Raw genomic sequence first — 26,246 nt, 5'->3', positions numbered from 1 at the left:
TCTGTTGATTTGATGATCCCATTCAGAATTGCTGTCTGAAAGCAATTTCTGATGACAAACCTATAGTTCTGATCAACAGACTTTATCCAGTATGTCTAAATTATATGTTTTATAGGCAAACAATAGCCAGATTACTATAACCCAACTCTGACTATTAAAGTTACTATGTACAGGGATGTGCATTTAAATCCGAAACAGAAAAGAAAGACATAGTCACCCATTCCCAGTGTAGTAATGGAACAAAGACTCCCACAATCGTACGTGTGTCTCCGAATATCCATCATGTTTGGACTTTGGATCGCATTGTTTGTGGTTCGAGTCCCGCCGCGGCACCAATAATAAATAATATTAAGAATAATATTCTGTTCTTATACAGTCCGGTGACATATCCACTCGACCACGGCACCTCTCCTTTGGCAAGACATTAATCTATATTTGCCACTCTCCGCCCAGGTGATGTAAATTGGGACTCAGCAGGAAGGAATCGCTTGAATGCTTTAGTGCCTTATTATGGCAGCTCAGCTACAGCCAGGTTAATAATATGATACTTTGTACTGAGTGCAGTATAGTATATTCATTTAGGATCTGCGCTATATACATGTAAATGGAATTATTATTCATTGACTTCTGCTTGATCTATGTACATGTATCTTTTCTCTAGATCCACCACAAGTAAACTCACAAGACCCACTGACACCCAGCAACCCGTCTCCCTTGTAGTCATGGTTACTAGGGCAGAGCCTCTCGTCAATTTTATTAAGGTAAAGTGGTCAATAGATTTTATGAAGGGTTGGGGGAGCAGGAAATTCAAACTTTTTGTTCCCAGAGTCAGTAGTCAGGAAATCTGGGGAATCTAAGTTCGTCCTTTCACTCTTCTGTCAGTTAATGACAATTAATCGAAAACTTGAATTTGAGTAAAGGAACGTACTGTATAAGCTGTTATTTTTCTGAGGGTTTTATTTTGTGTGAATATGCGAATTTAACAACACATGAAAATATTGCCACCTCATCATTCCAGAGTGGGAAAATATCAGCATAAAATTATGTGCTAGCATCCCCTCGTTCGCCAGTGCAATTTACCTGGCCACTGCCACTTCTGCCGTACATGTACATGCCCACACTCACTAAGCATGCTATACACAGCTTAATGTGTAGCAGTGGTTGCATTTGTACCGCTTGCAACAATCACTCTGTGATTTACCTTTCCGCGACAACAAGTGGGAAAGTTCTCATTTTTCAAAAGTCTCTTACTCTTTTGTAACTCTTGTCAATGATTGGAATACGTACTTGGTATTTTAATCACCATGCATTACGCCCGCACCCCTGTCTTAAAATCAATCAGCCTTCTCACTCTATGTCGGTACGGTACTCGGCTGTATGTGGTGCGATGGGCTGCTCAAACTTGTGTGTGTACGTACGTGTACTTTGCCTGTGTGTGTATGTCTTGGCGTGAGAAAGTTTGTGAATACGTCATGCCCATTCATTAATTCTGACGTGTGCTTTTCGCGAAAGCAACTACTCGCATAAACGTCTCTTAGCCTGTCAAAATATCAGCTTTAATATACAGTATGCAAATGTAGCAACCAGAAAACAGGTTTACACCAAACTATGGCAAGACATTAATTACCAGCTTTCCAACATTTGTTCATGTTGGTTGGTATCAAAGCATTTCAAACGCTATCTCCTCAAAATCATTTGTGAATATGATTGATTTCACTGTGTCAGGCATAACCAATCGTTAGAAGGGGAGTTTAATATATGAATTTACCTTTTGTGTCTTTTAAAGGTAAAGACCAGTATTGGAAACGCCCCAATTTCAAAAAATGAAATGGGAGCTCTCATTACCAATCATGTGAAAGAATATGTTTTGACTAATACATGATGATAAAAAATTTGCCGGGAAACCGCCTACTAATTCATATATTTGGTAAATTTGTTTCTCTCATGGTCTGTGAGAGATATAGGGTAGTCCCATATACATCTTTCTGTGTATAGTGCTTGTAACTTTACGAAGAATGGGCCAAATTTCTTATCATTTTGATGATTCCAGAACCTTGTAGATGCTAGTTGCTAGATGATCAACCTTTTCTGATCGATTCCACAACGTTTCTTTTACAATGCAATCGCATGACCATAACTGGTCTTTACCTTTAAGAGAGCAAGTAATATGTCTTAGAAGAATAAGCAATTAAGAGACTTATGACTCAATTACCAAGGGACTTGGTCATTGAGTATCAATTGCTCACCATAGGGTATTAACACACTGTCCTACATGAACCTGGGACATATGAAAGCAGGAAAGAGCCTTTATGTTTTGCATATATTTCTCGCTACTTTCCTTCCGCCTCCTAACAATCAATATTGTTTTGTATTTTCTCAGGCTGATGTGAAGAATCAAGATGAAATGTTGGTTCTGCTAGGTCATATGAAAGCAGGAAAGAGCTTTGATTACATGGTAGCAGCTGCTGCAGCCAGAAGTAAACTTCCAAAGTTCTCTGCGAAACTCATCAAGTAAGAAACATATTCTCTATTATTTATTGCCTTTAAATCCGATTTGCTACGACAATATATGATCTTATTAATTTTTTTTTAGCATAAATGTGCAAGTCTACCAACGTACATTCATTACTGACATTACAGTATAATAATGATAACAATGGTTCACATTATAACGCCCTTAATAATTTGTTTCCCAGCATAGTAGTGCTGTTCCAGCAGCCATTACGTGAAGCGCCGTCCTTACACAAAATAAAAGTCAGGACGACAGCACCACGATTACACAAAAGGGAGTGAATTTACATAATTATTTCCTTTGTCTCATACAAATTTATTTGGATTACGATGTGTGAATTCTGCATTGATTAAAAATAATCACAGACTTTGTCAGAAGCTGACTGATGTAGGTTTTACAGAAGAAAATTTGATTTAATCATTCATTCAATAAATAACAAAGATCTTAATTTGTTTTGTAAATATGCAGTAGCAGATTCACAATGATAACTGTAATATGATGTTGACTAAATCAATTCTCTTAAACTCAACCAGAAAACCATGCAATCTTATCTGAGACTTTCGGACATTAGTTTTCTACTGAATACTGAATACTATGATAAGTGCTGATTTTTATGCCTCTGTTACGAAGTACCCGGAGGCATTATGTTTTCGGGTTGTCCATCCGTACGTCCGTACGTCCCGTTCTCGTGATCGCGTTATCTGAAGAACCGATTGATGGATTCCTGCCAAACTTTGATCATGTATGTATCTTGCAGAGCCAATGAACTGATTGGATTTTGGGGTCACGAGGTCAAAGGTCAAAGGTCACAGGGCTCATTATGTATGCAAAAACAGGTCGTGATCGCGTTATCTCAAGAACCGATTGATGGATTCCTGCCAAACTTAGATAATGTACATGTATGTATCTTGTAGAGCCATTGAACTGAGTAGATTCTTGGGTCATGAGGTCAAAGGTCAAAGGTCATGGGCTCATTATGTATGCAAAAATAGCTTGTGAACGCATTCTCATTAGAACTGACACATGGATTACTATTTAATTCAGGACAACTTGCAGAGCCAATGAACTGAGTAGATTTTAGGTTCATGAGGTCAAAGATCAAAGGGTCATATATGTATATGAGAAATTGCTTGTAATCACGATATTCTGAGAACCTGTTAATGGATTACAATTGAACTTGAATTTGAAAAATTGCTCTATGACGGAGGCATCATTTTCGACTGCGCGCGGTCGAAGTTCCATCTAGTTTATAATTTATTACCTTAGAATCAACGAGATAGCAGAGAATGCTAAGGCATCTCAAGTCAGATCTTTTCCAATCCATGTTTGATAAAAAGATAAATAAGCAGTAGTGGAATAACCAATGATAACTGTAAAATGTTGTCGACAAAATTAAGCCTCCTAGAATCAACCAGGAAGCCATGAAATCAGAGACTTCCCGGCAATAACTTTCTACTCTTTATCTATTGCCTTAGAATCAACGAGATAGTGAAGCAGTCGAGCGCCGAGAATGCTAAGGCATCTCAAGTCAGAGCCGTCATCTTTGATCTCACATTCCTCATGCTGTGTCGAATTGCTCAGCTCTATGGAACTGAGGTAAGTCTTTATTCTTTAACGCGTTGACTTCTGAATTCTCTCATTGCCATAGGCTTAATACAGGGCCCAAGCAGTTTCAGTAGGCAATGGATTGACCCATGAAATGTATGAATGAGAATGAGATGCATCTAAGATTAAGCTTAAAGGTAAAGACCAGTATTGGAAACGCCCTAATTTCAAAAAATGAAATGGAAGCTCTCATTACCAATCATGTGAAAGAATATGTTTTGACTAATACATGATGATAAAAAATTTGCCGGGAAACCGCCTACTAATTCATATATTTGGTAAATTTGTTTCTCTCATGGTCTGTGAGAGATATAGGGTAGTCCCATATACATCTTTCTGTGTATAGTGCTTGTAACTTTACGAGGAATGGGCCAAATTTCTTATCATTTTGATGATTCCAGAACCTTGCAGATGCTAGATGCTAGATGATCAACCTTTTCTGATCGATTCCACAACGTTTCTTTCACAATGCAATCGCATGACCATAACTGGTCTTTACCTTTAAGCTTAAAGAGAAGGTTGAGTTCTGGGGAGAGGTGAAAAATAATTTGTGAGCGTTATCATTGTGATTATGCAAGTGCGGAAGAACATCAGAGTAAATATGACAAGAAACAGCTGATAAATGAGGCCTGATTTTATGCCACATATTTTTGTAGTCCCATATACATCTTACTATGTACAGTGCTTGTTACTCTACCACGACTGGGCCAAATTTCTCATCATTTTGATGACTCCAGAACATTGCAGTACACACCAATACTAATATGCTACATGATCAACCTTTTCTGATCGATTCAACACCACTTCTTTCCCGATGCAATCGCTTGACCAGAACTCAACTTTATCCTTAAGGGAATGGGAAAATTAAGTATTTAGTGGGTTCATGATACTTTGAATATTACTGCAGTTTACATTGGTCAGCTGTCGTTTGGGAACATCATTTCACTGCAGGTTCCTATGATTATGCCAGTTTTCAGGTGTTTGCATGATTTTTGGCCCTGTTACATTACTTTTTCAGGATTCTTAAGGCTTAATGTTGTATAGAATGGACTGGTGTCCAAGATTACTCTTTTAACCCTTTCGCGACAATTATTCCACATTTTGTGACTTGGCTCAATAACTTGTGATTCATAGCCCTAAAATATGCAAGATGCAGGAGTAGAAAAGGCAAAAATCTTGAATTTTCTACACACACTGCATCCATTTTTGTTTCATTACTGTATTGCATTTGATGCTAGGGTTTTTAAACATGAACATAATTTTTAAAGTCCTTAAAAGTGGCGACATAATGATAGATTAAAAAAAAACAATGTTACTCGATCATAGTTTGACTTTTTGGCCCCATCGTCACCCATGTTTATTGTTTTCAGAGACAGACTTTATGTAAATAATGTAGCAATTAAAGAAAATATGATTGTTGCCAATTTAAAGAATAGTTTGTGATCAATTTAGGCCTGGAAATAAATCCTGTCCTGAAAAACTTTTGAGTTTGACCTTCTGGTATCCTCATATTCACTAATCTAATAACTAGAAGAGTTTGCAATTGTGATACAGGTTTATTTCTCTGTAACTGAGCATTGACTACATACACTGTAGGAATAATAATCCAAGCATATGATGTCAAATGTAATGTAAGGAGAATCAGTATGTGAGGCCTCTGTTGATATGATGATCTTTTTGGCTATTAAATCTGAAATTAATTGATGAGTACAAACTTATGGTCTGATCAACCTGGGTTTAGGGTAAAGAGGGGCACTTAAAGTGAAAATACCTTGTTTGTTTGAACTACTCTCCCTGATTGAAATTAATAGGGTGAACTGTTGTTCCACATAGCCCCGGTAGAAAACCATTCGTTTGCAAGTAATTCAAAGAGTAATAGTCTAAAACCTTAGACTGACAGTTCTAGACAACACCAAATGACGAGTGTGGTACGTTTTTGTTTATTGGTGCGATACTAATGCCATAAGATGCTGATCATGCTGTTGTCTCAAGATTCTAATGAAGTACAAGCTGCAGTCAATTTGAGTATGATTGGTTGAAAGCGTACACGTGAACAGGCATTTATTTTGCCTAACACGTAATTTTGATAATGACCAGTCATTAGTAAAACCATGTTATAAAACATCATTTTAAGAAACAAATAAACATCTTATAAAACAAATAATACACATCATTTTGTTCAGGCATTAGTAAAATTACCCACACTCAGTACTTTGAGCGGGTAATTCTTACTAATGCCCTCGCTGCTGTATATTATTTGTATAATATTTAAATTCTGATTAGAAGTAACTTTCTTAAAGTCTTCTATCTGATGACCATGATGATATTTATACAAAGCCTTACCGTCATATCGGACAAGGATTTGACCTAACGTCTTCAATAATTTCCTCTATGTGGCATCGTTTCAGATGGTTGTATCAAGTAGCGGTGATTCTTTCTTTGAGACGTGGGTCCATCACTGTATGCCTGATGATACCAGTACCAAACCATTGAGTGGCATGACTGCAGCTGATCCGAATAAGATTGATATGCTACTCAACCAGTATCATACTGGTATGGAGTTCAAAACAGCGTAAGTAACACTTTAAGATTGTTTTCAGCGCTATAAGGAACTCTTGTCAGTGTTCAGACAGTATTATAATAAATATGTCTGAATGATCAATAGTTTAATGAAGGATTGCCACGCCTTCAAGCTTAGCTTATGTGGCAATTCTTCTTCATGATTATTTTGTTTAAGTATTACAATGTAAGTATTTTATGTTGATGATGTATACGTTATATAATTTGTCTATTATCATGATTATGTTGCAATTAGTTTGTAACTTTGGACAATGACCATGCAGGAAAAAAAAAATCAAATCAAATAAGCTTCTCAAATAGTATGACACTAGTAAGGTTTTCAATACAGCGAATGTGGCAATTTTAGATGTTATCAAGTTCATCAGGATGTTGAGAATACTAGGAATTAGAATGAGTTTTATGGCACATCCAAGATGTCTTTATGTCTGTGGTTCAGATAATTTTGTCAAACTGCTGCAGATCTCGACTTGCCCTTTTATGTAAATGGTCTATGAGATACTTGAGATGCCAATCTTAAAGACTTTTTCTGTTGAAATGATGATCCCATTCAGAATCGCTGTCTGAAAGCAATTTCTGAGGACAAACCAATAGTTCTGATCAACAGACTTTATCCAGCATGTCTGAACAATATGTTTTAAAAAGGCAAATGAATGTTTAATAGTTCATGATTCATCAGTGCCCAACTTGCTATTAAAAATGAGAAGATTTTTACAGGAGGCTACCGCAGATATATTTTAAAGCCTATCAGGATTGGCCAGGAGGGATTAGACCCTACCTGCGTGGTCACTGGCAGGTGGTTATCTCATCAAATCAGCTCTCAATTAACAAAAGAAAAAGGGGACCATAGGGGATCAACGGGTACCGCTTAGGCATTGTTTCCTATATAGAGGGCGCTTAAACTTATTCAACACATGCCTCTTGGGTAAGATAGTGAATAAATTGTTGTGCTTTCTCTCTCTACAGTCAAGTACGTTGGAGTGAGGTATGTTTGGCCATCCCATATGCTATTCAACATCTCTTACATGCCTGGGAATATGGCGCCGTCAGTGAAGAACATGTCTCGGTGAGTATTCTAGTGTTTTTTTTTTATTTACCAGTGGCTTTTTAGGAGGCACATTCTGCAAGTATTGAAGGTAAGTCCACCCTGATATTCAGTTGGTTTTGATAAAAGCTGAAAAATGAGAGAAACTGTTAAGTGAAAGTTTGAGCAGCGACTAAAAATAGGAAAGTTATGAATTATTGACATGGTCATCAGTGAAACAAAAATTGGCAACATTGTGACGTATCTTGCAAGCTTCTCTCCAATTAGCTCTGTACAGAAAATTTTGTAAACTTTCGTTTTCTTAGTTATTGATGACAGGAGAGATTAGTTTCATGCAATAATTATATTGAGAGTGGAAGAATAAAACTTTTTGATTTTCATTTTCTTTAAATATTGCACAAAGCCTCTTGATCCGTACGTTTCAAATAAGTTATTAGGTTTTGATTGGTGATAGCTTGCAATGCAAGCCGTTTTAAGGAGCTTTGCCTTGAGTTTCATAGTAGGACTTTCAATTCATCTGCCATGTGCTTTTACAGCATAAAGTTTCAATCATTTTTGTTTTGTATTCTGTTTCACATATTTGTTACACACTTTGTTAAAGTATTAAAAAAAATGTTGTCAATTCAAACAGAAGGAGACAGTTCATAATCAAACATCTCTTCATCAATTTCACAGAAACTGGTTGATAATTTGAAGGGGCGTGTTTGCTGTCTGCCGATCTGCTGCGTGGCGTGGCTGTGTAGTCACATGACCTCCCTGTCGACCAATGAGCGCAGCAAGGCTCACAGGCTGCTGCAGATGATGATGACATCGGTAGCGAATAGCGCCACCTCCCTGCAGATGTATGACACTGAGAGGTATGTTATGTGGGGTATCGATTCCTATGATTGTGACGCAATGTAGGTTATAAGGATACCTGTGCATGAAGACTTCAGTCAATGTACGTTCCATTGCTGATTGTCAATAGGAGTGTTTCACAAAGACGAAGATTGACTTAAAGTTGAACTTAACTATGGCAGGCCATTTATGCCACTGGTTGCTCTCACCATCGGTCTCTCTATTGTGATCTTTAGGTAATTTTTTTCTTCTTCAATAATGAACTATAAAAAAATGTTAATTCTGTAGATTTGTGACCACGATTGGTGAGAAACCAATGCCAGTAAATGATGAGAGAAAATAGTGGCATGAACGACCTGCCATAGTTAAGTCCAGCTTAAAATTGATCTTAGTCTTTGTGAAACTCTCCCCTGGGGTTCCAAAACTGCAAATATTGTGTGCATTATTCCAAAACCCCATTTATTAACTTGTAAAGAAGGCAAATGAGAGTTTATAAGACAACTTTGCTCTTAGGTAGCATGGGAGATAAAGCAAGAGCATGACAGGACATGCAGGTACTTTACACCACTTAGCCCCCCCCTCCCCCCCCCCTCCCTGTACAAACGGCTGCAGATCTTGACTTTCCATTTATTTTAATTGTCTATGAGATGCCAATCTTAAGACATTTTCTGTTGAAACGATGATCCTATTCAGAATCGCTGTCTGAAAGCAATTTCTGAGGACAAACCAACAGTTCTGATCAACAGACTTTATCCAGTATGTCAAAACAATAAGGCAAATGATCAGCTAGTTTACTATAACCCAACTCTGACTGAGCTACTATATGTTCAGGATAGATTGACATTGGTAAATAAAATACAATGTGTATTTACCCCTACTTTTCTTTTAAAAAGGTATGCAGCGGTACTCTTTACATGCATGTCAACACCCGTGCAAAATTTCACGTCGATTGGACTTCCATGGCCAAGATCTTTAGGGGGAGGGGGTGCGTGGTCAAATTGATCCTCTTCCAGTCAAAAATTGCTCTCAGAAAGCCCAGAGGTTAACCCTCTATTAGCAAAATACAATCTCTAATTGAGGAGCTGTAGCATCACATCATAGGCTGTCTACTCTAAAAAAAATGGCCCATTTTTTGTGCGAGAAATACTTAAAGAGAAACTTGAGTTCTGGGGAGAGAAAAACAATAATTTGTGAGCAATTTCATTGTTATTATGCAATTGTGGAAGAACATCATAGAAAAAGCTCTTCAAAAGACTTCATATTATAAATATGACATGTAACAGCTTAAAAATGTGAGCCTCATTTTTATGCCACATGTTTGTGTAGTCCCGTATACATCTTTCTGTGTACAGTACTTGTTACTTTTACCAAGACTGGGCCAAATTTCTTATCATTTGCACTTGCAGTACATACCAATACTTATAGGCTTTCTTTCACAATGCAATCGCATGACCAGGGGCCCATTGCATAAAACTTACCATTGATAGTAACTTTGCCATCAATGGCAACTACCATGGTAACAGGGCTCAACAGCCAATCAAAATCAAGGTTTCCATGGTAGTTTCCATTGATGGCAAAGTTACCATCAATGGTAAGTTTTGTGCAACGGGGCCCAGAACTCAACTTTGTCTTTAACTTTTTGTGGATTAGAACATTAAATATGAGCCATATTCTGTATGTCAGATGGAAGACTGATTTTAGGTGAAGTCTTTAATCTCAATACAGTATGTCATCTGGGATCTTGAAATTAAAAGCTATTTTCAGTTTGTAGATTTATCATTTAAAGAGTTCAGTTCAAAGATTTCAAATTATACCTTAATCTTTTTTTCCAGGAATAGCCTCATGACAACGATTGTGAAGAAGATGTCCACCTCAGTGCTAGGCAGCGACTCCAAGATCCACAGGGAACCCGCCTCCGTCGTTGCACCTGGCCCCACCCTTCCCCCTGAGCCGAACACGGCCTCTCTCGAGACCCTCACAGGAACCTTCAGGGCCATCGTCCAGAGGGGCGTGGTCGACAAGAAGAGCTTGACCACCATGGATGCTCTGCTGACCAGTGGGGGCGCTCTATGGTTCTGTCGGAGCATCGTCTTGGAGCTGACCTCTCTTCATAGGAAGGATGACCTTACAACCGCAGGTAATATATATATATATATATATATATATATATATATTTTTTAAATATTTTTTACAGAATCTTATATACCTTTTAGAACAGTAATACCTGTAGATGTAGAAGTGAAGGTTTGTGTAATATACAGGTGTGATCTAGAGAGCAAGGAACCAAATTGGTGTATTTTGGCATGATCAGAGGTTTTTGAATATCCTTAAGAAGTTATGTTGACTTCTGTTAGTGGAATTGCATTTTGATATCGAGTGTCAAGAAGCATTCATGAATAGGTGATTGTGTAGGAGGAATTGAAAATCATTGCCAAAAGGTATTTCAAATCCTTTGAATTCAAACTTGATACCAGTATGCATCATCGTAGGAAAGCTCAGTGATTACTGTATTTGGGTTGTTGTTGACATGATGATTTTAAGTTTTTCAGAATCGCTGGTCAGAGGATTTTTCTCTGCTGATAACTGACTAATCCTGATCAACACAAACCTCATGTAATCCTATTTTCATGCTCCTTTATCAAGTGTCAAGAAGCATTCATGAAGGGGTGATTGTATAGGAAGAAATGATTAAACATCATATAAGGCTTTGGAATATTCAAAATTATATATGGATAAAGAAATTTTGTTCAGTTTTATCTAGTTGTGTTTGAAATGTTAGAGCATTTAGCATTGCCTTTCATTTGACATTGCTATTTTTTCACATGAGAATCACAAGGATTATAAAACTCATAAATTATTTTTCTTTTTTTAAAAGGACTCTCTATAATTTGATTAGTCAATCCGCAATTTTTCTTTACTTTCTGTTGCAAACAGTTGAGATTGCTGTGGCCCTCTTCCAGGTGGACATTGAGCAGATGACCCTGACCCTTCTGCGACGGGTCATTCCTCGTCTCCTGGCCGACCTGTCAAACATTGACCGCTTATCCAACCCCCGTGGCAAGGCTCTGGCCAAGCTGGTGGTCTGGTGTATAGCAGCAACCCTGACCAGTCAAAACAGCTTCAGAGGTAAGACCAATTTGGTCGTTTATTGACCACCTAAGGACATATTTACACTTGAGGCCATACCGCTTGAAACAAAAATCTCCATTGCAGAGTTAAATGCAAAGGCCCGAATTCACAAAGCAAGGTTTGAGCTCAAACCTCCTTTTGTTTCGCCAAACCTCCTTTTGTTCTTTACAAACCAGGTTTGTAAAAAATGCGTAAAACGCGTCACATGACGTACGAAAACCAAGGTTTGTCGACAAACCTCCTTTGTGAATTTGGGCCATAGAGTTTACCTGTTTTTTTGTTTGTCTTCCTTTCTGTCTTATTCTCTGTCTCATTCTCTCTCTCTCTCTCTCTTTCTCTCTCTCCCCTCTTGCTGTCTCTTTCACGACTTTCCATATCACATGTTCTTTCTGTCATATTCTATCCTTTTCACCATCTCTCTTTTATATCGCTCTTCCTTGTCTCCCCCTCTCTCTCTCTCTCTCTCTTTCTTTCTGTCTCTCTCTCCCTCACTGTCTTTTTCAATCCTTTCTCTATCCCGTGGTCAAGGTTCTTACCCTGCATTTTCTTTTATTTTTTCACTTCTGAACAACGCAGATTCCAAGTCCAAGGAAAGTCCATCCAGAATCGTAAGAGGGCGCAAGAGAGGAAGAGGAGACACTGAAAGAGAGGTAACCTTTCTAATTCTTCTTCAACTAAAGTTTATTATTCCATTCTGATATTGCCTTCCCTAAAAAATGTTCGAGAGATGATATTAACCATGAAGTTGGTAAAAGGATATTTCAAATCCTTTGATTTCAAACTTGATACCAGTTTGCATCATCATAGGAAAGCTAAGTGATTACTGTAATTTGGTTGTTGTTGACATGATGATTTTAAGTTTTTCAGAATCGCTGTCTGAGGATTTTTTTTCTCTGCTGATAACTGACTGATCCTGATCAACACAAACCTCATGCAATCTTATTTTCATTCCACTTTTTTGTTGCATCACGTAATGAAGGAATGATATTTCCATTATTTGAATGAAGAAAAAAAACACTCTTTTGTGATTAATTACATAGAATAATATGATTAAAAAGAATGTTTTTGTCAGAATAGAAGATTCTTATTTCTTTATTTCATTTTTATTTTTTGCTTCTTTTTTGCTTCATGTCATTCATTGTGTTATTATCCATTCTCTCTCATATCCCTCTCTTTCTCTATCTCTCTCTATATGTTTCTCTGTTTTTCTCATACTCCCCATCTCTCTATCTCTCTCTCACTCTCCATTTTCTCTCCCTCTCTTCCTCATTATATTTTGTTCCCTTTTGCTCTATCTTTTTATTTCTCTTTTACCCTGTATCTCTCTCTTTTCCTCTCCCTCTCTTCCTCTTTATATTTTGTTCCCTTTTGCTCTATCTCTCTATTTTTCTGTCGCATGCTCTTTCACTTTCTCAATCATTATTTCTTTTCCTCTTCCTCTCCCTTACTCTCTTTATTATGTTTTCTCTTGCTCTATCTCTCTATTTCTTTCTTATTCTCTCTTTTGCTCTCTGTCTATCATTCTTTCTCTTCCCCTCCCTCTCTTCTTTATATTTTGTTCCCTTTTGCTCTATCTTTTTATTTCTCTTTCACTCTGTATCTCTCTCTTTTCTTTTCCCTCTCTTCCTCTTGCTCTATCTCCCTATTTTTCTTTCTTGTGCTCTCTTCACTCTCCCCCCCCCCCTCTCCCCCCCCCCCCTCTCTCTCTCCCCCCTCTCTCTCTCCCCCCTCTCTCTCTCTCCCCCCTCTCTCCCCCTCTCTCCCCCTCTCTCTCTCCCCCCTCTCTCTCTCTCTCTCTCTCTCTCCCTCTCTCTCTCTCTCTCATTCCTTCTCTCCCATTCTTGATCTCTTCTCATCTCCATCTCGTAGGAGGCTATAAGTCTAAGAGAGGAGAACCGTCCCTCTAAGCTGAGGAAGCTGCTCAGTACTGCAGAAGAGGAAGGGGCCTCCACTCCCCTCCCAGGTAAGGATGATAACCTCACAATAAGCATCTCAGTTACGTCAAATAAATATCACATCGCTACCATTCTTTTAAGATAATGTTGGTTGGTCGGTTTGTTTGTTTTACCTGACTGTTGAGAAAGCATGTGTGTACTTGTAAATAATCAACCAGGGGACTGATGGCTTTAAGTCCTCACAGAGGGACTTAGTAATGAGGATTAATGCCTTACCAAATGGCACTAGCGCATCGGCTAGGTTTCACACCTCGGATCTCCTGGTTACAAGACCACTGCTCTACCACCACGCCTCCGTAAATGATAATGTAGGGACATGCTTGACATACATTTTGTAGCAACCATTATATTACAGAGAGATGTTGTGATATGATATAAGGTCACCCAAAGCCTTACTGTCTGAGAGCAAGTGCTGAACTTTTATTTTTCTATTACAGTGTATAAAAGATATTTCTCTTATAGAGTGGTGAAGTGTGACGTCATCAAAAATCTATTTTTAGAATTTCTCAATTTTTTCTTCATATTCCGAAATAACATCAAAACTAATGTCCAAATGTCGATAACCAATTGAATATGTTAAGTATTGGCTGAGATATGACCATCTGAATGAATATATGTCCTATAGGAACTCAGTGTTATATTCTCTGGCTCCTAACCATTAGGAGCCAGAGCATATAACACTGAGTTCCTATGGGGAGTATATTTATTCAGATGGTCATATCTCGGCCAATACTTAACATATTCAATTGGTTTTCGACATTTGGACATAATTTTTGGTGTTCTTTCGGAATATGAAGAAAAAATTGAGAAATTCTAAAAATTGATTTTTATGACGTCACAGCTTCGGTACTCTATACCGTGATATCTTTTGTGTGTCTATCATGTATATACTTTGTGACATATGTAAAGAACCATCCGAGGCATAAAACTTTATCTTGATACCAGTATGCATCACCATAGGAAGGCTGAGTGATGACCATATTTGGGTTGTTGTTGATATGATGACCAAGTCTATCAGAATTGCTGTCTGAGGAATCTTCTTTGCTGATAAATGACTGATCCTGATCAACACACACCTCATGCAATTTTATTTTCATTCCCCTTTTTCTTTCATATCACAAAATGAAGGAATTATACATGTATTTTCATTATTAAAATTATCATTTACATACTGGTAGTTAAGAAGAAGGTTTGGTTCTGGTTAAGGTTGAAAATAGGTGTAAGCTTTCTCATTCTTGTTATGTTAGTTTAGAAGATTATCAAAATAGTAATGCCTGCTGGAAAGGATTGCTCTTTCAAATAATCTCATATTCAAAATATGGCCAGAAATACTTTCACGGTGCATGTGTGTGTCATCCCTCTTACCCATTTATGTGCGCAGAGCTTGGGAATACCAGCAGATTATTTAATTTTGTGTTATTTTTTGTATTATTCCAAAACATGAACGTATACACTAATTTGTATATGTGATACATTATCAACCTTTCCCAAGGGCTTTTCATAGTTTCTTTCACAATGTAATCACATGACCAGGGGCCGTTGCATAAAATTTGTTATCAATAACAAATGCTAAATTTCTATGACAAATTTGTTCTCAGCCAATTAAATGCCTTGTTATCAAAAGCTTGTAACAGCTATCGTAACAAGTTTTCATGAAACATGGCCCCAAACCCAAATTTATTTTTAATTATTCATAACCATTTGCAGGTGCTAGCTCTTGAATAGCATTAATACTGCAAGTTTTGAATGTTACCTGAAAAGCCAACATGAAGATCGATTTTGTTTTTGTTTTATTCCTTCTTTCATAAGCTGGTAGTGTGAATGTGAGTACAGCAAACAGCAGCTTCCTGGTGATGCAGGCACAGCAGCAGTATGTGGAACCACTTCATGTTGCTCTCGGTAAGCATAAAATTGTAGTTTAGCAGAAGTGAAGATGGAGGTGGTGGTGATGATGGTGATGGTGATGTTAGTGATGATAATTATGATTATGGATGCACATGTAGTCATGAGGGATATAGGCAGTAATGGATATGCCAGAAGGGTGTTAACTTGTATACCTTAACACAAAGTTAACGCTCTTCTGGCTCTGCACAGACAGTTTGATGGCAATGATGATAACGATATGGTGATATTGATGATATGGTGGTGATGGTAACAGTGATAGTGATGATGATGGTGGTGATGTTGGTGATGGTGATAGTGAATGTGATATTGATGGTGATGTTGATGGTGATATTGATGATGGTGATAATGATGATGGTAATGATGGTGAAGGTGATGGTGATGATGATGTTGAAGTTAATGATGATGTTGATAATGGTGATAATTGTGATGGTATTGATGATGACGATGGTGATGACAGTAATTACAATGACATTATAGCTACAAGCAGTTACGAATAAGTGCATTTTGCCATGACCAATTACCAAGTCTACCCCTCTTTCTTTTTTTCTCATCTTATCTTAGTCTCTGCATTCAGACTCTTTGCATCCATCTTGGCATCAGGCATCATCAACCCAAGAACAGAGTTCATCCTCTCCTTTGTGCAGGAAGTTCTCTATTGCGGGGAAACCATCAGCACCAATGTCCTACAGTTTATGCCTGTTACCATGGTAAGAAAGCAGTACTCCAAATTAATTAGTCAAAGATATAGGGTTAGGGTTCTGGTTCAATTAGGTTTTTTCTCAGGTGAAGTTATTGGCTCTAATGTCCCTCGGTTTATGCATGTCACTGTGATAAAATACGGGTGATCAGCATATCTTTTGTTTGAAGCCAGAAACAGTGCTAAAGCCTATCTGCACTAGTATGGCCAGGAGGCATTAGACCTCCCCATGTGATCAATGGCAGGTGGTTATCTCATCAAATCAGCTCTCAATTAACCTAAGAAAAAGGGGATCATGGGTGATCAACGGGTACCGCTTAGGCATTGTTGGCTATATAGAGGGCGCAAGTAGCTACAAGTAGTGCAGTCCCGCCTTAAATGATATTAGTTGATGGCTCCTTCTTGCTCCAAACGGATGACATCCTAATGAGTTACATGTATGGGGCCCTTATGTCCGGGGTGCCTGTTAGTGTAGAGTCAGGTGTTTAAGGGTTATGGTTAGGTAATAGTGCTTGTTCCATAGTTGAGGTTCAGAATTAGGTTAGTGTCGGAAATGGGCCATAGAACATTTTTCAGTGGAGCAGTTTTAGAACCAAAACAACATTTACCCTTTTTTAAATACCTTATTCGTTGAAAATACTACTTTATATCAATGGAAAACTGAATGAATGCAAAATACAAATATAAAGGAATACAAAACGTTTTACCTTTCAGTATTGCACAAAAGCATATTAAAACCTCATTTTCTGCGCCCCTCCAACTTATGGGTCAATAGGGGTCAAATCCTTTGCCACCAAGTTGCAACTTATACCCCAACTGCGATACCATGAGACAAGTGTTGATGATGGATCGTTTTGTCACTGTTTATCTTGTCAAAAAAACATTGCCAAAAGGTATTTTAAATCCTTTGAATTCAAACTGAATATCAGTATGCATCGTCATAGGAAAGCTAAGTGATTACTGTATTTTGGTTGTTGTTGACATGATGATTTTAGTTTCTCAGAATCGCTGGTCAGAGGATTTTTCTCTGCTGATAACTGACTGATCCTGATCAACACAGACTTTGTGTAATCTGATTTTCATTCCCCTGTTTTGTCACATGGATAATGAGGAAGGGCAAGAAACATTGAACTCTGCAAGTTACTATTCAGGTATTGCAACTGAAATGCACTTTCTCTTTTCGTTTATGATCCAGGCCACCCACCTTCTCAATACACTCTCTGGCGTCTTCATGCAGGACTTGGCCTTAGCCATTGGACAGCTCGAGGGACCAACACCAAGGAGAATGGCTGCCAAAGCTCTGTGTCAAACAAGGAGATAATAGAGAATCCAGGACATGACCCTTAACCTTTGACCCTTGTTCCTTGTGATCCAGGCCACGCACCTTCTCAATACACTCTCTGGCGTCTTCATGCAGGACTTGGCCTTAGCCATTGGACAGCTCGAAGGACCAACACCAAGGAGAATGGCTGCTAAAGCTCTGTGTCAAACAAGGAGATAATAGAGATTCCAGGACTTGACCCTTAACTCTTAACCCTTGACCCTTGTACCTTGCTATAGGCTGGTCGCTCAGTAGTGACAATGCCCAACCCCATTCTCAACTCTCAAAATTAAAAAACTTGGTTGAAGACCAATTTTTGTAAGGAATGAAATTGTGAAAGGACCAAATCTGTGTGAGGACATGTATTGAGGAGAATACTTTGTGATATCCTTGTACATGTATATGATATGGAGACAGGAGATGAGTTAAACATCTGAATGTTGACAGAAATTGTGCCAGCTTACAGAGGAAGTTTTCTTTTGCATGAACTGCTTGGATTCTTATAAGCATCCTGATGTAATGCTATTAGCTTGACTCTTTCGGAATGAAAAATGAAATAGATAGATTATATATTATCGGAAAGCATATGAGCCATAGATTACAATAATATATCTTACATGCCATTTTAGTTTCTTTCAGACGAGTAACAGCTCTCTGAAAACTCAAAATTTGTAATTCTATGTTCATTCAGCTTTACATTAATAAAAAAATTGTATTTTCATCGGATAGGGTCTTTAAGGGCAATGTCCACATATTTTGTGGACCCTTGGATAGAACCATATTTATTGTGGAATATGATGAAGAAGTGTTCACTGAAGAGTTATGTTGAATAGGATATGCAAGTGAGATTGGGTGGAGAGGTGACAGAAAGAGGGGGAGAGAGAGAGAGAGAGAGAGAGAGTAGTGGGAGAGAGATAGAGACAGATGGACAAACAGACAGACAGAGTGGAAACAACTCTCTCCTAGGATAGTATCAGATAGGCATAGTTTAATCCTCACCAATCATGGATTGCACATTACCTTTATGTGTCATAAGATGCATTAGAGAAAAAGCTGTCTGACTGAATTGGACGTTATGTTGAAAACTTTTGTTAGCTCAAAGCAAATATACAGTGTATTATTCATGTCCATCTCATCACATTTGTGTTCTGCGTAGCTACCATGGCAGGTAATTTATCTTTTTTATTTTGTTGGTGGAAATTTGCATTGGGTTCATAAAGGTCATTGAGAGGCTCTCTTCAAGGCTCAATAGGAAGTTCCCTCTTGACATCAATAGTGAAGGGCAAAGAAAAAAGGGTAACCAATTTCAACAATTCGCCAACAAGATTCTAAACAATTTCACAACTATGGATTGGATAAAGCAGAAGTTTTTCAAGAATTTAATGGAGATGTGACAAACTAAAATAACTTTGTCTCAATGGTTTTATTTTATTATACAGTGAAACCTGTTTATAAACACCACCCAGGTGAAACATGAAAAGTGGTTGATATGTCCAGGTCCCTATAGAGCAGGTTTCAATGAGAAACCATATTCAAGGGAAACAAAGAACGTGGTCTCTATAGATAGGTGGTCACTCAAGCAGGTTTGATTGTACTTGTATATCTATGGCCATTTTCGATTTCGTTCTAGAAATGCAGAATTTCTCAGTGCAAGAGAGCAGCACCTAAACTGTTTCTATGTGGCTATGGAGATTGCTAGACCTTACCTGGATCAGTTACATCTCGCATAAATGTCACGATCTTATTGTAGCCAAGTGTTCCATGTAATTAATTAAATACAAGAGGCTGCATGGAGAATGATAATGTCACAACAGTTTGATAGAAAAGAAAAAAATTCATGTATAGAGCGCAATTTCAATATTCTATTTATTCCAAACCTTACTCTCCAGGACCCCATTTCACAAAACTTGTCATCAGTGACAAATGACAGATTTTTGTCATTTGTCATTGCAAAAAGGCCCTGTGAAATGGGTCCCTGTTAGATGCCTTTGTAAACAATCTTGTCTATCTGCATTGCCAGTCCATCATTTTTTTTATTTTCTATGTTGACCATGTACATTGTAAATAAGTAATGTAATAAATGAATATGCAATCTCAGCAAACAGTCATATGAACTTCATGTGTTACTTCTTGTGTGGCTAAGCTGTATGAGAGTGAGAGTAATTTTTGCAATATTTTGGACAGATAAATTACAGGGATTATGTGATATATATGAAATGAAATTGTTGAGAGTACATGTATTATGAGAAGCAAGGTAGCCGAGATTGAAAATGAACATAAAGAAAAAATCTATAAAAGTGATGAAAACTTATTTCCAATATACTGTACATCAAGTATTTTCAATTTTCACTCTTAATATCAGGAGAAAAAGGGAGACTGACAATAAAGTTAGTATTGTGCTTTTGGGGCTTTTCTCATTCTGTGCTTGTTTTCTCCCCCTCCCCCCCCCCCCTGTCTTTCTTTCTCTTTTTTTTTGACAGATATATTACTGGTATTATTTCATGTATATGAAATGAAATTGTTGGAAGTACATGTATTATGAGAAGCAAGATAGCCGAGATCGAAAACAAACATCAAGAAAAAATATGTAAAGTGATGAAAACTTGTTTCATGTACATCAAGTGTTTCATTTTTTACTCTCAATAAGAGAAATGGAGACTGAAAATAATATTGGTATTGTGCTTTTGGGGCTTTGCTCATTCTGGGCTTGCTTTCTCCCCCCCCCCCCCCCTGTCCTTCTTTCTCCCCCCCCCCCCCCCTCCATCTCTCTTACGACCCGACCTACTTGTTTTTGAACATGAAAAATAACCCATCACCTCTTTCTCTCTCTCTCTCTCTCTCTCTCTCTCTCTCTCTCTCTCTCTCTCTAGAACACGTAGCCATTTCATACAAGTATATAACAATACATATGGAAAATGTAATACTCGCTACCGAAGAGATGCAGAGGTCAAATAACAATTGACAAAACGGATTATATTAATATGAATTGTATGCCATACAGCAGGCCAGACATACAGGTACATACAGGCGCGTACGCAGGGGGGGGTTTTGGGGGTTAAACCCCCCCTTTGGAAATTTTTTGTGTGTAAACCCCCCTAAAAAAAACCTAAAACCCCCCCCCCCCCCCCTTTTGGATTTTTTTTTTTTTTTTTTTTTTTTTTTTTTTTTTATTATTAAAAAAAAAAAAAAAAAAAAAAATTATTCCCATGGCCGACCTAAAAAAGGTGACCTTACCCCCCCCCCAACGGAGCAAAATGTCAAATTTCCAAATTTCGAGACCAAAAAAAAAAAAAAAAGTGTCCTCTTACCCCCCCCCCCCCCCCCCCCCCCCCCCCCCCCCCCCCCCCCCCCCCCCCCCGCTTATTCAGCGGTCGGCTGAGTCGTTGCGATTTTTTTGGGACCAAAAAAAAAAAAAAATGTGTCCTCTTACCCCCCCCCCGCTTATTCAGCGGCTGGCTGAGTCGTTGCGAAATTTTCGGACCGATTTATAAATGTTAAAACCCCCCCCTTGAAAAAATCCTGCGTACGCGCCTGGGTACATACGTGTACATCCGTAATTTATCCATCTCTATAAGGTATAACTTTTCAAGGATAGGTCGAAAGTAGACAATGTACAGGTGCATGAGGAAAGCAGACTGCGACATTGAAGGAGTCGAATTATATCAATGCCGAAAAGGTTTCTTGGCTTTACAAAAAGGAAGAAGTTTTTTCTCCTTGTAATCTAAACCCGGCATAATATATACGTGATTGATTCACGTCAGCTCCATACATGTGGTTTACGATCACGTTTAACGAGGAACAGAACTTCTGCATCAGTAATGCAAAACCTCCCTCCAATTATTGCAAACGAGAGGTACAATTTAAATCAAATAAAGTATACCAGTTATCAGAGATATCGTAAGTTAACGCCGACATTTATGTGATGTATAGGGTGACGGCAAGATAGCGCACGATCTCACGAACCACCAAGGGTTTGGGTACGAGAATAGATGAATCGTATATTATTAATCGAGTGAATTGTGTACCATGAATTTACTTGAATATATTGTATTAAATCACGATATAAATCTCGTCGGCCTAAAAGAATGCTCTTCTGCAAATCGAATATTAATACAAAGAAAAAACTACTTAAAGATGACATATACAGTGCGTCCCAGAAAAAACGAAACCGAGAATTATCGATGTTTTATCTTAACTTAATCACAATTATAATTGAGAAATGACACATATTTGTAAAGCTTAGATCCTCCTCTTTCATTTGATGTAACCCGTAAAATCTATATTTCACGCATGAGTGATTAAAATGAATTTGAAGAGAGGAAAACAAAAATTCATTTGGCGGACGGTATCTGAATTTCAAAGAGAAAATCATATTTCTAGAAAGTTGAGTTTCTGCCTTTTCTTATGACACCACAGTCAGGAAAAATGAGCTAGAAATGATAAAGTTCTGTTTGTTTAAAGTAGTGCTTACATTTCCATAATTTTATCAAACGAATTCGTTTTCACTGGTTGTCTGCTCTAGGAACAAACGGAATTAACAAAAGACTTAACTCCGTTTCGTTGACAATCAGCCGTAGACGAAAGACTTCATGCATGGCTGATTGTCAACGAAACGGAGTTAAGTCTTTAGTCAATTCAGCTTGTTGCTACGATAGGGAGCCAGTGAAAACTAATTCTTTTGATTAAATGGAAAGGCAAGCACTAGTTTAAACAAACAGAACTTTGTCATTCCTTGCTCATTTTTCATGATTGAGGTGTCATATGAAAGGGCAGAAACGTAGCTTTTTAGAAATGTGATTTTCAGTTGAAATTCAGATACTGCCCGCCAAATCACTTTTTGGTTTCCTCTCTTCATATTAATTTTAACCACTCATGCATGAAATATGCATCACATAAGTTGCATTAAATGAAAGAGGAGGATCTAAGCTTTCCAAATATGTGTCATTTACTAATTATAAATGTGACTAAGTTATGATAACCCATCGATAGTTCTCGGTTTCGTTTTTTCTGTGACGCACTGTATATAAAGGGAGAAAGTTAATACATAAAAAGGAATTACAAACATAAATATATATGATTTAAAGAGTGTCATATGAATGAAAAAGGAAAACAAAATTTAATCAAAAAGCTGACACATCAAATAAAAATAACAAAAATAGACATGTTTTAGTTATAAGTATGCAGTGGCGAAACCAGGATTGTCAAAAAGGAAGGGACCGCTAAAAAGAAATCACTCCTCAAAACACGACTTCGGGAATCCCAACGGTTGTCTCTAGTGGCAGTTCTGAAAGAGGGGTTCCCGGAATATACCGGTTTTTATGCCTCCGTTACGAAGTAGCCGGAGGCATTATGTTTTCGGGTTGTCCGTCCGTCCGTCCGTACGTCCCGTTCTCGTGATCGCGTTATCTGAAGAACCGATTGATGGATTCCTGCCAAACTTTGGTCATGTATGTATCTTGCAGAGCCGATGAACTGATTAGATTTTGGGGTCACGAGGTCAAAGGTCAAAGGTCACAGGGTTCATTATATATGCAAAAACAGCTCGTGATCGCGTTATCTCAAGAACCGATTGATGGATTCCTGCTAAACTTTGATCATGTATGTATCTTGCAGAGCCTATGAACTGATTAGATTTTGGGGTCACGAGGTCAAAGGTCACGGGGCTCATCATGTATGCAAAAACAGCTCGTGATCGCGTTATCTCAAGAGCCGATTTATGGATTCCTGCCAAACTTAGGTCATGTATAATTGCAGAGACGATGAACTGATTAGATTTTGGGGGTCATGAGGTCAAGGTCAAAGGTCATGCGGCTCATTATGTATGCAAAATAGCTTGTGATCGCATTTTCATTAGAACAGATTGATGGATTCCTGCTAAACTAAGATCATATATGTATCTTGCAGAGTCAATGAACTGAGTAGATTCTTGGGTCATGAGGTCAAAGGTCAAATGTCATGGGCTCATTATGTATGCAAAAATAGCTTGTGAACGCATTCTCATTAGAACTGACAGATGGATTACTATTTAACTCAGGACATCTTGCAGAGCCAATGAACTGAGTAGATTTTAGGGTCATGAGATCAAAGGTCAAAGGGTCATATATGTATATGAGAAATTGCTTGTAATCACGATATTCTGAGAACCTGTTAATGGATTACAATGAAACTTAAATTTGAAAAATTCCTTCTGTTTTGGTTTGTAAACTTGCTCTATGACGGAGGCATCATTTTCGACTGCGCGCAGTCGAAGTTCCATCTAGTTATTTTAAATCATGGGCATGGGGGCGTCAGCCGGTTAATTTCACCCTTTTGTGGATAAACCGCTTTTCTCACAATATTTTGACACTATTGTAATGCGACTTTAAAGCTTTTAGGCTGTCTATCGTGCCGCGTCGAGACAAAATCGACACGAACTTTCAACAACTCGTCAGCACTTTCTCTGAAGTTTATTATAAACAAATCACTCATGATGCGAAGGGGCAGGTTATCTTTGTTTAAAGATAGTAGCATTTATTGGGGTGAGTTTTATATTGTTTTGAAAACGTATAAGCTCGTAATGATATAATCTTTTTGATGGAATCCATCAATAAACTATTTTGTGATAATGCATAAATACTAACGTAATAATATACAACCGCAAATTATGTCTCCTGACCACCATGTTTCTGTTTTCAGCCTCTAATTTAATTGTCCTCTCATTGGTTTCAACTCTACTCCCTTTAACACATGTTGAATGCTTGTCTTGCTTTATGGGATAAGTAATGATTTTGATAAGAATGATTTACTAAATTCAAAATAAATAGAAATAGTGAAAAACGTTCACATGCCGACAAAAAGAACATAAATGACACGCAGAAAATATTTCAAATGATCTGAATGTCACTCACAGTGACAAAAACAATAAATATATGAAGTAAATGGGATCAAGAGCTGTCGGCGAAAGCAAAGGTAGAAATAGATATTATGGAGATAATTATGAAATGATGATATAATGCAGGACACTTTAATAGACAGAGATTGAATATAATAAAGTTTTAAATGCTGAAATCATGATAAACTCTGGCACTGTTTGAAAACAGATGCATAACTCATATTGAGAGGAAAAGGGTATAGCGGAGATTGATAATATTTATGGGTGTACATTTGTAAATTTTGGCTTTAATTGGTACCAAAACTTAAGATTGAGTGTTGCCGGAAAATGTTTTTTATACCGAGGGTAACGTTAATACAATGACTTACCTTTGGAGATTAAATTGTCAAATAACTTGAATAAATTTATCAAAAGTTTGAATATAAGAAATCAATCAGTTGCTCTGATCTCTAAAGGGAGTCTGTTTTGCCAATGTAGTTGTGGGAGAGGCGGGCAAATTGGTGGATGCAAGCGAGAACAAGGTCAATATAGACTAGGATTGGAAGGGGGTCCCATCACCCCATCTCCTCCCCTTCGCCCGTCTCCCTCAATTCCATTTTTTTTAAATTCACCATTCGATTTAAGGGCACATGCAACCTACATTGCCCTCAATACATTATACTGGTGCCACTGGAAACCTAGCGCAAGGACAGAGAGAGAAAATGAGAGCGGAGGGGGGGGGGGGGGTCCGTCAGGGGCGGATCCAGCTGGCGGCGAGGGAGGGGGCCCAATTCGTGAGCAAATATTTAGCGGCGATACAGCTATCCGGCCGAATAAGAGTGGGGGGAGGGGGGTAATGAGCACTATTTTTTGTGGGGGGGGGGGGGGGGGGTTACAGCTCTATTTGTTTACCCCCCCCCCCCTTTTTTTTAACATTAAAGAAAATCACCTTTGTTGGGTTTTTTTGGCAGGGGGGGGGGCGTCTTTTCTTCTTTTTGAAGGTAAAATTAACGTTACCATCTTCTTTGTTTACCTATTTTGGGGGCAGGGGAGGAGGCCCGGGGCCCCTCCCCTGGATTCGCCACTGGGGTCCGTATACTCATGTTGATCATGATTATCACATGGTGATGCATGTTTATGACACGAGGTGGGCGTGACAACAATTAAAGTCCCCGGGGTCGCAATTAAAAATCTCCATTACAATTGTTATGCTCCCTACCTAGCCTCACCTCTGACACACCTTTCGAATCGTACGTGAAGTTGTGCGAAGTGAAAAAACGGAGGAGAAACTTGACAAAGGCGCGCCATCAATATTATCCCGTTTAAAATAGCTGTTTGGGAATTTATGATATTTGATAAGGAGTATGTGAGTGTCATATCATGCGTCTTCACACAAATATAGGGGCTGGCCAATACATCGTCCTCTAAAAATCTACCTGGTCCGACATGTTTGAAGACTATTAAAGCGGAAGACGAAGAAAAAAAGAGGCCTACTAACTATGCTGAGCCTGATGGAAAAGATAGTCATAATGTTATGTTTCATTGTTAAAATGTGTCAAACGAAATGGATGATTACGAGGATTTGTGATGCTAAGGGAAAAACAGAAGACTAAATATAAGATGGAGATGAAGATGAAGGCAAATATGAAGAAGAAGAAGAAGAAGAAGAAGAAGGAGAATGCAAAAAAAGAAGAAGAGAAGAAGAAGGAGAAGAAGAAGGAAAAGGAGACGAAAAAGGCGAAACAAACAGGAGAAGAAAATACAGCAGCTACAATAAACTAGCACGAGATCTGACGGACGGTATTTCTACTGA

The 26,246-nt window shown here is 38.1% G+C and overlaps 1 protein-coding gene across 1 annotated transcript in view; it reads left to right on the top strand.

Annotated features, from left to right (window-relative positions):
* LOC100889995 (mediator of RNA polymerase II transcription subunit 24) overlaps positions 1–19,693 on the top strand; it is a 35,236-nt gene extending 15,543 nt beyond the window's left edge. The window contains exons 12-24 of the mRNA XM_030989808.1: positions 662–761; positions 2,381–2,511; positions 3,988–4,108; positions 6,526–6,689; positions 7,655–7,760; positions 8,415–8,596; positions 10,409–10,713; positions 11,511–11,702; positions 12,282–12,355; positions 13,575–13,668; positions 15,470–15,559; positions 16,127–16,272; positions 17,458–19,693. Of these exons, the coding sequence (XP_030845668.1) occupies positions 662–761; positions 2,381–2,511; positions 3,988–4,108; positions 6,526–6,689; positions 7,655–7,760; positions 8,415–8,596; positions 10,409–10,713; positions 11,511–11,702; positions 12,282–12,355; positions 13,575–13,668; positions 15,470–15,559; positions 16,127–16,272; positions 17,458–17,583 (1,831 nt within the window). The 3' untranslated portion in view covers positions 17,584–19,693. The remainder of the gene's footprint in view (positions 1–661; positions 762–2,380; positions 2,512–3,987; positions 4,109–6,525; positions 6,690–7,654; positions 7,761–8,414; positions 8,597–10,408; positions 10,714–11,510; positions 11,703–12,281; positions 12,356–13,574; positions 13,669–15,469; positions 15,560–16,126; positions 16,273–17,457) is intronic.
* Positions 19,694–26,246: the final 6,553 nt, after the last annotated feature.

This window comes from Strongylocentrotus purpuratus, unplaced genomic scaffold, assembly GCF_000002235.5.
Source record: "Strongylocentrotus purpuratus isolate Spur 01 unplaced genomic scaffold, Spur_5.0 spur5_scaffold_19, whole genome shotgun sequence".
Lineage (NCBI taxonomy): Eukaryota > Metazoa > Echinodermata > Echinoidea > Camarodonta > Strongylocentrotidae > Strongylocentrotus > Strongylocentrotus purpuratus.
Note: the sequence above shows the minus strand (reverse complement) of the source record. Positions and strands in the feature narration are given on the sequence as shown.